This window comes from Osmerus eperlanus, chromosome 20, assembly GCF_963692335.1.
Source record: "Osmerus eperlanus chromosome 20, fOsmEpe2.1, whole genome shotgun sequence".
Lineage (NCBI taxonomy): Eukaryota > Metazoa > Chordata > Actinopteri > Osmeriformes > Osmeridae > Osmerus > Osmerus eperlanus.
In genome coordinates, this window is record NC_085037.1 from 11,633,076 (window position 1) to 11,645,221 (window position 12,146).

Genomic DNA, 12,146 nt, shown 5'->3' on the forward strand with positions numbered 1-12,146 from the left:
ACTCCTCAAGCGGAAGGTAGTTTGTGCAGCCAGGGCCCTTTAATGTGTAGTTAGTGTTTAAACCACCAGGGGGCAGTATAAATCCTGAAATGAACCTCTGAACTACATCTTCTCCCACTGGCCACTCGCCTCAGGGCAGAAGTTGCCGTCTAGTGCACTATTTAACCACATGGTCCACGGTCAATCAGCTACTTGATCAAATCCTTACCCTATATGCTTAACTGTTAAAACCGGTTTATGTATCCCGTTCTCCCAGCTAGCATGATACACTCAATACAATCCATCCACAGTAAGTCCATTTTAATTAAGTCAGTTCTTGGAGCTAGTCCTTTCAATAGTGCCGAATCGTGATTTAAAAAAAAATCATATATATGTTCAACAGTAACTCCCTACACATGGTTGATATGCCCTTAAGATAATAGACCGCCTGTCTCTTGGCCAACTTTTATGGACTACAAAACGGCCCCACATTCCCCAGATAATCACAGACACGAACAAGAACACGATTCTCATCCCAATCCGTAAAAATCAATGTCGTGGGTGGGTCTAGTAGAAAATACTTCTGGTATGTAGGGTCAAAGCAACACAACATTAAAATCACAGGCAAAAGTGGGCGGCGTCAGTTCAGCTAGCTTTATCCTTCTGTGCTCACTAGAAACTGCGTCTCCATTTTCCGCGAGGCGCGGCGACGGTCGAACTTGATAACGGAAACGGCAGAAGCTTCGCCAAACGTTTAGCAGCCACATGCAAAGCGAACTCTGCAAAGTGGATACCACCCAGTAGACAAAGACTTGGACTATTTTTGCTATTGTTTTTTTACTATAGCTTTTGCATCGCCCCATCTGCAGAAACTGAATTTAAACACAATATGGAGAACGAAAGCAAGTATCTCCCCGAGCTCCTCGCGGAGAAGGACAGCCTGGACACATCGTTTACGCACGCTATGAAACTTTTATCTGCAGGTAAAATGTCTGTTTGGAGTTCTTCGACGAGGTGATTTCCCTTTGGTGGATAGAGTGTTTCTTTGTCGGTGGGTGAACAAGGCACGCCATGGTTGGATTGTGTGCGCTTGGAATGGACCTGGCGTGCACACACTGGCCCGCTAACCGCAAACAATAAACGCTTTCATAAGCGCTAACCGCAGTTGTACAGGGTGTTTGCACGTGGTGGGTAAGGCTACAGTTGATTAAAACTTCCCAGGATAACTATTTTAAAGGATATTTGTGGATGTATCGTTTGAATGGGAAAGTATTACAGTCTCTTTAGTCTGTAGACAAGTTATTTTCTAGAAGGTGCGTAGCCTAGCAGGCGACTGCGACTAGCTCACGGGCTGCAACCGCTACTCTCTATGACCGAAGTCCCATTACCATTAGATAACGACTTATTTTTGTCCGTTCTGACCAACAGTAACCATTGTTGTATATGTGAAGAACGCGTTTCTACCACATAAACATACAATTTAGCTTACCACCGAATTCAATTTCTTCAATTTCTTCAAAGCAACTCATAATACATTTAATCAGCGATGTCGATGTACTTGTCTTTGTTTGGATATGGCGGGTAGAGGGTTGTAAGAATTCGTCATTGACATTGTGTGATTGTCATTGACGTTCTGTGCAAGAACTAGCTCTAACGTTACAGCGTAGCACTAGGTCAACTCGACACGACAGTGTAAGGGCCTGACCAGCATTGTGTCTTTTAACCAATTGTGGGCAGGTCACTTCTTTCACGTCAGTACATTTAGTCATTTAGCAGACGCTCTTATCCAGAGCGACTTACAGTAAGTACAGGGACAGTAAACACCGCAACAGTGGTTCGCCTTGGAGGCATACAGCTGCCGTTGCTTTCCAGACAGACAGATGGTCCATCTAGGTTTGCCGTTCAGACAACTCCAGATGTGTACTCCATTCATATGGATGTTGGAGGACTTTCCGATGCATTGTGACACATTATCTGAGCAGGAAATTGGGTTTTGGTAGACGTTTTTAGTCGTCACACTAATTGGATGGTTGCAGCCCTATAAAAAAAGTAGCCTACCCTTTTGATGGACAGTCATCACTTCAAGCTCTAGATGGATGGAAAAGTACACTAGGTACTTGTGACCAGCTGCAATGTGCAAATTAGTTACCCAAATGTGATTGTTCCATGCTGAAGGGGATTTGCCGCTACATTTTGATCACAGGTACCTGGTTCACGGAAACAAATGACCAGTATTTGCATGCAGGCAAAGCTGATGGAACAGTAGCCTACTTGTGAACGAGTGTGTGTCACGTGTTCATACAGGACTAGAGGGGTGGCAGCAGTCAAGTCTTACAGCAGCTTGCTAACCTTGACTCCCAGCAGATGCCCTGCACTGGTTGACAGGTTTGCATATTGCAGCCTTAGAAGTTGTCAAGGCAGGCACTGTAGAGGATTACGATGTGGGGGAGTGAACTGGTTTGGTATGATGAGATCTTGCTCGCCATGGGCTTGTCATGTGTCACCTTGTATCCCTCTGTGGTAAAATACGGTAGTTGTTCTCGAGATGAGTTGAAAAGGGTTACCTACGACCAGAGCTTGAAACGTGTGGCTGAAAACAACAAGACCTGTTCTCCCTTTTTTCTAGAAATCGAGAGAATCCAGAAAGGAGAGACCAAGAAAGAGGGGGAAACATACCTGGACCTTTTCACAGTCAAGAACATCAAGCTGAAAGAGCGAGTGCTGATCCCAGTCAAACAGTACCCAAAGGTGAGTCCTCTCCTTCAACCCTGTCCCTTCCTCCTCATCCATACACCTTTCTACCGTTCCACAGCTTTCAGAACGAACTGCACAGAGTGGTCGGGCTAGTTTGCAGTTTATTGTCGGTACATCAGTACAGTAAATGAGAGGAATATATAAAGACCTCATGTTGAGGTTTCAACAATATTCGGTAATAATATTCAACTATATATACGTTGATGGGGCCTACGATTATATATTTGAGGTGTGTGTGTGTGGTCCCTCTGAGGCACATGGAAACATGTTTGTTCCTGTGTTATGACGTATATATCGTATCTGCTCATTCAAACCCGTGGGAATCCATCTTGAATGTAATGTCAATATTATAAAAGTAGATCATCATCCGCACTCCTTTACATATCTCAGACATGGAGTATTGTGTTCTAATACCAGGGCTTTGGGCTTTGCAGGATTAAGTCGTGTCCTATTGACCAGATTACATGTGTTAAGAGGTTCAGGAAATGCAGCCCGTGACTTGAGCAGGATATCATGTTGCAGAATATTGGCTTCTTATTTGGGATGCAGAACCGGGTTACTTGATGTCGTCTAAACATAACAGGATGATGTTTGAGTCAGAAGCATACAAATGTGTTGTTGAAGTGTAGGTGTAATTCAGGATACACCGGAATTTGACTATTTATTGTGTACGTTTTAATTAAGGTGACGCCTCCCGAAATCTATTGAACCGTGGAAAGTAGCGATATGCACTGTTTTGTCTAAATAATAATAATAATAATAATAAAATCGAAGAAAAGAAAAAGAAATATATAAATCAATGTTGCTCTGTGGAATGCCTCCTGTACAACATCTCTCCAGACCCCTAGACAGGGTCTCATAGTGTTGGACGAGGGCAGGCGAGGCGTCCTCATGGTAACTGCCGGCCTGACTTGGCTGCATGTTGACCTGTTTTTCCAGTTCAACTTCGTGGGGAAGATCCTGGGACCGCAGGGCAACACCATCAAGCGTCTGCAGGAGGAGACGGGGGCCAAGATCTCCGTTCTGGGAAAGGGCTCCATGAGGGACAAGGCCAAGGTGAGAGACATCCTGCCTCTGTGGAGGACATGTTGAGAGGTGCGAGTTTATCCCTCACGGTGCCAGGCAAGTCACTCGCATCCAGTTCATCCACATCCATACGGTTCTGGGTGTGTGTCTGTGTGTGTATCTCTCTGTCTGTGTGTGTGCCTGTGTGCATGTGTGTCTGACTCTTGTGCTTCTGTCTCTGCTTCAGGAGGAAGGTCTGAGGAAAGGAGGAGAGCCCAAGTACGCCCACCTGTCCATGGACCTGCACGTGTTCATCGAGGTGTTCGCTCCTGTGCCCGAGGCCTACGTCCGCATGGCCCACGCCATGGAGGAAGTCAAGAAGTTCCTGTTTCCTGTGAGTAGAGCCGTCGAGAGGAAAGGCAAGGCCAAACTAGAGCAGGAGCAGGATGAGGTTTCTCTGGGTCTTCCAGAACGGGTGTCTTCAACCTGTATGCATTAGATGCATGCAAATGAAGAACTAGGCACTCTCTTTTGAAAACGGTTTAAAATAGCTTTTTATGCCGGGGCACAGTCGTGTGAAACTAACTTAAATGGTTTGTCGGACATGTGTAGAACAGGGTGGGTGTTTACCTGGGGCCCCTCCTGTGAAGGGACAGTCATGGTGATTAGGCTTCAGCAGCTTAACAGGAGGAAGTGGGTCACTTTCACGGTGTCAGCAGGGTATCTCTGTCTGTCTGCCCGTCACTAAGCCCCTCTGGTGTTAGAGGGACCATCAGGACAAACCTTTCCTTCTGGTCGTCACTCGTCCACGGCCGATTTCACCCCCCCCTCCTCCTCCTACCGTAATCTCCTAATTGGAATTTACGATCTTATCTATCTGACGAAAGTTAATATGTAGTTCATCCAGGGGCTTTGTAAGAATTCCTCGGACCTAGTGTGGTGATGGCTAGTTGAATATCATTGTTGGGGTCATTCGATGTAATGACTCTGGTAGTTAACCCTTTTGGTTATAAAATGTTTTGTCTCTTATCACTGTAGTGTACTTTCCAAAGTTCAGACCAGTGCCGTTTGAAATGAAATGATGGGTGGATTATTTTTCTGTTCCCTGGTAACCTTTGTGTTCTGTCAATGCACCTGCTGTGTTACCGGGCAGGTTGAAGTTTGCAATAGCCTGTTTCAGTATGGCATTTCATCATAGTTTTCCAGAGACCGCTGAATAAATCAAGCTGTCGATATAAGACGATCTGTAGAAATGTCCCAGGTTGGTTTGCATTATTCCTCAGACTGGAAACGCTTAATGTGCAACCAGTGCATAAACTGCCCGGCTTGTTAGACAGTCAAAGCCCCCAGAGCTTGTGGCCATAGATGAATTCCTAATCAGACCAACACCTACCCCCCCACCCCCTCCCCTCGTGTATTGCCACCTGACAAATTGCGAAAAGGACCCACGCGCATGTGGATCTGGAATCTGGGTTTTTCTTTTTTCTGTCTTTTTTTTTCTACTCGTAATCATTACAGCAGTCCAAAGCCCTGCTCACAGAGAGATTTATGAAAAGAATTGATTGGGTCACAGTGCCTAACTAAAATGCTTCCCCTGAGAAGCTGGTGTTAGTGAGCCAGGAGAATGCTGCCCTGTGTATCTTTTTCCTTTTGTAGTTCCTCGTCCCCTCGCTCTAATAAGAAGGAAGGCTACAATGGACAATTAAGTCGGCTACTGAATGTGCAGGTTTCAGCCAGCATTCACACAGCATCTATGTGTGTGACGTGGGCTTTCAACTGGCAGGGTCTGCTAGACATTTGGGGAATGTGGTTTATTGACCTGCTCGGTAATTGCTTCTCTCTTTTTCTCTTGTTACTTTCCCTTCTCGCCTCTCACTCTTTCTCCCCTCCCCTCCTGTCTCTCCTCCTATTTTCTCTCTTCCTTCCTCCGGCCATTTGTGTGTGTCTCACTGTGTGTGCGCAGGACATGATGGATGATATCTGTCAGGAGCAGTTCATGGAGATGGGCTACCTGAACGGGGGCCAGGAACATGTCGGCCGGGGCCGAGGGGGGCCTCCGACCAGGGCTCGCGGAGGACACCCACCCACAGGAGCGCCCAGGTAAACACACACACCTCCACAGTAATACACACACACACACGTACTCACCTACACAGTCTGCATACAAGTATGTCATACAGACGTCTTCACATTAGTTCAAATTTCAAGTTTGTTTGCCACATGAAACGAGTAACTGGTACATTACAATTATTTGGCCCTGCTCCTCTTAACTATCCCTATCGGTCTGTCCGATAGGGATAGTATAGTTGATCCAATAATGGATCATCTATACTTTTGATGAAAAATACAGTATTAGTAGAGAGCTACTACACTTATCGAAGATCCACATAATGAAGAATTTGAAAAAATTCGTGACTTATTTCCCCTGACAATTGAGAACAGCCCTCGGGTAAGAATGACAGCTCAGGGTGGGAATGCTAACACGTGTTCTGCCGCTCCTGCAGGGGAAGGGGGATGCCCCCGCGCGGAGGCGTGGCCCGCGGCGGCCCCACCAGGGGCGGACAGGCTCGGGGTGCCCCGGCGGGCCGAGGAGGACCTCCAGCGGCCCCCGCCAGAGGGGCAGCCACCCCTCGAGCCAGGCCCCCTGCGGCCGGACCCCCTCAGAGAATGCCCCCTCCTCCCCCCCATCAGCATCAACACCAGCACCCCCCGGCCGCGGACACCTACGAGGACTACGTAAGCATGAAAGTCAGGTGGCCGAGCGGTTAGGGAATCGGGCTACCAATCAGAAGGTTGCCGGTTCGATTCCTGGCCGTGAAAAATTACATTGTGTCCTTGGGCAAGGCACTTCACCCTACTTGCCTCGGGGGGAATGTCCCTGTACATTCGCTCTGGATAAGAGCGACTGCTAAATGACATGGGGTGAAAATGTTGTATCGCAATACAACATTTTTACAATATGTACCGTAGAGTTATGGCAATAATTTTACAATATGACGTCCGTTTGATCCTATTGGTTGAGCTACCAGCATGCGACCTACTCTGCACCTGAGTCATGCGTGCATTCATTGCATTCACAGAAATCGCTTGAACTGAGTGAACTAAATTGTATGCACAACAAAGAAAATGATTGCAAATGTTTAATGTTTTGGAAAAAAATCTGTTAATTGAATTTGTTTCATTAAAAATGTTGTTCAAAATATCATGATGCGTATTGTATCGTACACCCAGTATTGTTATGCGTATCGAATCGTGAGCTGAGTATCGTTACACCCCTATAAATGACTAAATGTAAATGCAAAGCATCCTGGCCTGGAGGCCCTCAGATGACACAACACGACGACACCACAGTAGCTTTGATTATCTCGTTTATGCACAAACCGGGCTTTCGTTTCCGAGGCAAAGCGATTTGATCCTTTCGAGGATCAGGATTCAAATGTAGAAATGTTTAACGGGATGAATGCCTCACTGGTTTACCGTCGTCCCCTTTCCCATTCTTTCTCTTCTCTCCAGTCCTATGATGAAACCTACACAGAACCAGAGTATGAATCCTACGACAGCTACTACAGCCAGCCACAGGCGTGAGTGATGCCCACTGACAGCCCTACTTATCCGGGGTTCACCAGTTCCTCAGCCATAATGACTTGTCGGGATTTTCCCGCCCTTGAACTTTAATGTTCTTGGTTTGGTATTTGAAGACACATACTTTTCCTCTGTTTTGCTTTGACATGAATGAATCCCTGAACATCTATCCATTGATGTACCTCTCCTCATGTTCCCTCCCCTTCGACCCCCAGAGAGCCAGAATATTATGACTACGGACACGGGGAATCACAGGAGACCTATGATTCCTACGGTAAGATACCGGCCACTCGTAACCTCCATCAGACTGCGTGAATGGACTATGTGTTTTTATAAATGTGTGTCTTGACCCTTTTTTGTAGCTCAAGATGACTGGAACGGGACTGCGAGGCCAGCAGGAGGGAAAGTGCCCCCAGCCAGACCTGTGAAGACCACGTACCGGGAACACCCTTATAGACAATACTGAACTGACTTCACCTAGCGGTTAACGCGTCGCCCTGACAACAGCCTGTCTACCACGGCAGATCTCGCTTTAAAGCAACCCGACAAAAAGTAATTGTTAGTTTTTGTTTTTTGTTTTTGCTATTTTCTACGCTGGACTATTCCGTGAGGAGAGAAAGAAAAAAAAAGTACAATAGCTTCAAGAACTGACCGGAGCATGTTTGAGAAGTGACGTCAAATCCTAAAATGATTTTTAGATGGTGTAGAGAAGAGAACATCTCTCTCTTTTCTTCCTTTCCCTCTTTTTCTTTTCTTATTTCCGTTCTGGTTTATTTAGCTTTTATTCTTTCTGCCCCCATCTCTTCCTTAAGCTTTTTTGCATTGTTGAACGCAAACCTTTTTTAATGTTTGAAACGAGTCATTTCTAGTGAAGTTGGCGGCCCATTGTTCACTTTTTAGTGTCTTAAGTAAAACATTTAATTGTTTTTTTTAAAAGTCTGTTGAGGGACAGTTGCAGATTCCCATTTAGGCTACATTTCAAAATTCTGCTTAATATAGCGTAATAAAAGAACCATAAAAGTCATGTAATATAGACTCCAAAAATATTAAATTAAATGAAGGAAAACAATGTTAATGGGATTCATGACAATATATTCTTGATTTAAATTCCCATTTGTTTTAAATAGTCTTAAAAGTTGGTCAATGTAGATTTAGGCAACAATATTTGTCATTTGTACTTTTAGAGTTTTGAAATATAGCCCTAATAGACACTGTTGAGATGGACTGTCCTCATATCCTAAACTTGTGTTAAAAGTAGCTTTTAAGACTCAAACTGGAGTCAAACTGTCATTACAACAAGTTGTCATGCTAAAACAGTCAGTTCAGCACTTTACAATGGATGATCTGATTCTCTTTAACCTGCATGCACAAAGTACGCAATGAAGGATTGGGACAAAAATCTCCACATGAGTCTTTCACAATGGAGAAGGGACCCTGCATCTTAATCCAACCTCCTGTACATATTTTCAAAAACGTCCAAATTGTACTTACTCTGCCAGTAGTATCTGTACCCTCTCCATAAAATGCATTATGCTACATGTGTAAGCTTGCCTAAATAGGTAACTAAATCTGTCCAAAAGATGTTTTGCAGCAGTTTGTCAATAAAGCCTAGTTTGTTTTTTTATGAAACATAACTTTGTTTATTTTCTTTTTCTGTCATAGTAAAATTTGAAATGCCCTTTTTTAAACAACCTTCATCAGTTAGTTATAGGTGTTTTGCTTTGTTTCTCCTTCCAAAAAAACTCCCACATTTTAAATCTAAATGAATGCATTACAGCCTGACTACGTTAACCCTTACTAAATGATGTTTGATGGATTTTTTTTAAAAGAGCACAACTTATTCTTTCTCTCTCTTTCTATACTTTTTAAAAAAGGACCCAGAGGTAAGACCTCTAAAATAACCTGGATAGCTTCCTAATGTCTATAGAGTTCTAAAGCATTGAGTGCCTGGGTATGTATAAGACTTTTTCAATCCTCTTACCTGTGGTCATAATTAATGAGAAATGTTATTGTTAGCGTCTGGAAAATTAACTGAATTCAAACCACTATTCTAGCGCAGGTTTTACAGTACGATGTTTTCATGTCGCGGTTGCCGTGGCGCGACGGTGCCCTTTAGTAGTGACAGAGTAATGCAGTGCACTGGAGAGGATGGGTATAACCTAGAGCACTCCAGTGTAAAGGTAACCCTAACCCTAAATGTGTTAATTTGGCAGTGTGTTTATCCATTTGACATAAACTTGATGGTAAATGCGTGCAATTCAGTCAAAAGTTTTAGTTTTTTTAAAAGACAACTCGACCGACAAGAAAAACGTAACTTCCAATACCTATGCAGTAGTGGATTTTATTTAATAAAAATATTTTTTTTCTGTGTACTAACAAAATATATAAGAACAGTGTTAATGCAGCTAAAAATGAGCAAAGCCAAATCTATTTCAATATTTTAAGAACAGTCGAGCTGCTGTTACCTTTCCTTTGCAATATTTGTGTAAACGTTTCAGACTAATATTGGACGTGTCGACCCCCTATGAATTTACCCTCGAGAACTCGCATGACTGCTTTTGTAGAATTTGCATGTGTGTGACCTCACTGACCCGTTGTGGACTCTCAGAAGACTGACTGTGCATTCTCTTACCTCTAGGCAGAGCTAGCGCTCACCAGAGCGACTGGACATGAAAAGACCAGTCATGAGGACACACCCAAGTTGGAGCCTCAGGTAGGAGTTGCTTGTTCACTCTCTCAGAATCAAACTTTGTTTTATTCGCCATGTAAGATCACACAAACAAGGAATTTACTGTGGCAGGAAGGTGGATAGTTGTTTCCCTGGAGTTGAGGAGTTTGTCCCTCCCTGGTCAGAGAACTCTGACCTTGGCAGTGAGACATTTAGTCATTTAGCAGACGCTCTTATCCAGAGCGACTTACAGTAAGTACAGGAACATTCCCCCGAGGCAAGTAGGGTGAAGTGCCTTGCCCAAAGACACAACGTCATTTGGGACGGCCGGGAATCTAACTGGCAACCTTCAGATTACTAGCCCGATTCCCTAACCGCTCAGCCACCTGACCCCCCTCAAGACACTGAGTTACTAGACAAAACAGAGCGACCAGCCGTGGCTGCCGTTTGCGGCGCCATCTTGGATCTAGGGAGCTAGAGCCCATTTTTGGGGCTTTTTCGTAACAGATTTATGCTTCCGCTTGTGACGGTGTGAGTGAATCGTTGTTTCGCTTGTTCCCTCCACCCTGCAGTGACACCCCCGCACTCTGGGACTGGACGGGAAGCTATCAGGCCTCCCCAGTGACGAACCGTCCCAGAAAGGAGCACCGTTCGTTGGGGAGAGAAGGGTATGGATAGAGGGCGTACCGCCAGGAAAACGAGGGAGGCCTGGAAGAGTAGGAGCCCGCTGTAGAAGAGATGTGGATGGAAATAGAAAGGCCGGAATGTTCCAGATTGATCACCCATGGACCTTTCACACAGTGAATACCTGTGTTTGATTTATTTGAATGTTCAAGTTTTACTTTAATGTACCGATCCTTAGTGGATTATTTCAAGAAAGGTCAATACTACCCTGAAACACCTTATATTTAGAAAAACACATGTTCTGATGAATTGTAGCTCTTTTGCTACCTGCGAACTTGAATGTGTACTCGTCCTTGTGTACTGGTAGATGAAATGTTTTCTGCAAGCTAAGCTGTATCTTCCACGTATGACTCATGCATAAAATGTTCTTTGTGTTACGTTCCTAAGTACCCAGTTTTGTTTTGGTGGCGGCTCGTTTGTCTCCATGCATAATTGCCATGCTGCATTACATGCTTTGCATGTGAACAAAATATGCCCTAGAAGAGAATCTGTATCTGCTATGCTTAAATTCACTGCTGCTTTGGCACGTTGAAAATCACCCTGGCTTACAAGTGTGCATGTGTGCACACACACTCACACACACACACACTAACCTTAGCACAACACAGACGATGCAGCCCTGTGGATATCAAATGCTAATGTGAAACTCATTTGCATATATCCCCCTGCCCCCCCCCCCCCAACAAAACATGTGCAAAGCTTTGGTACCAAATGTTGGCTTTCTCCCACAAGCCTGACCGCCAAATATGAGAATCTAGCTATGAGGAACAGGAATGTTTGCACGATAGACATTTTGACAGAGAGGGTGACGGATGTCCATAGCACATTCCTCTTTAAACCATATCTAAACCTTTCCTTTCCAAACAATGGCATCCCCAGCATAGTCTGGTATTACCGTGCAGCACACACAACACTAATCACTCAGACCTTTCATGCAGAGTTTAATCAGCATTAGCCAATACTTGAGCCCGTATTTACTAGCGTAAAGGAGGACGGCCTTGGGACAGGGACGATAATGGAGGGAGAGCTTAGTCCCTCACGGGGTTGCATGCAAATGTGATGACGACATAAAGTCAGCTGAACGATGTGAAATGTATTTGTGTTATTCTGATTCTGAACACAAGTGTTCAGTTCGATCATTTTGTTTCATATAGCCTCTCTTTATTGAATACAATGTATACAAGCCGAATGGATTAAATAAATGAATCATGGAGGCAACATCCATAGCCTGCGTGTTTCGTTTCTCCGGTGTAATGATTCTGGGTCGGTAGTCGGTACCATATCCAGCTGGAGTTACTTAAAGCTGTGAGCCCATGCCTCCCCGTGTAGCGAAGCTGTCTGGTGGGGTTTCACACTGGCTCAGGCGGTCTCGATGACAGAGAGGACGTGGGTGGAGGGTTGAGCCGTGGGAAGGTGGGAATGGATGAGAGACAGAAAATCAGGCCCACCAGCGAGTGGGCTATGAGCAGGGGCG

The 12,146-nt window shown here is 44.8% G+C and overlaps 1 protein-coding gene across 2 annotated transcripts; it reads left to right on the top strand.

Annotated features, from left to right (window-relative positions):
- Window positions 1–635: 635 nt before the first annotated feature.
- khdrbs1b (KH domain containing, RNA binding, signal transduction associated 1b) lies at window positions 636–11,898 on the top strand. 2 transcript variants are annotated; one of them, XM_062486452.1, is made up of 11 exons: window positions 636–962; window positions 2,606–2,727; window positions 3,673–3,789; window positions 3,986–4,132; window positions 5,702–5,838; window positions 6,243–6,474; window positions 7,252–7,319; window positions 7,536–7,594; window positions 7,683–7,872; window positions 9,959–10,033; window positions 10,561–11,898. In XM_062486452.1, the coding sequence occupies exons 1-9, from the start codon at window positions 869–871 to the stop codon at window positions 7,784–7,786; spliced, it is 1,080 nt and encodes a 359-aa protein (XP_062342436.1). In that variant the 5' UTR covers window positions 636–868; the 3' UTR covers window positions 7,787–7,872; window positions 9,959–10,033; window positions 10,561–11,898. The 2 variants fall into 2 exon arrangements, with proteins under 2 accessions (XP_062342436.1, XP_062342434.1); XM_062486450.1 differs by having other exon boundaries at window positions 637–962; window positions 7,683–9,500.
- Window positions 11,899–12,146: the final 248 nt, after the last annotated feature.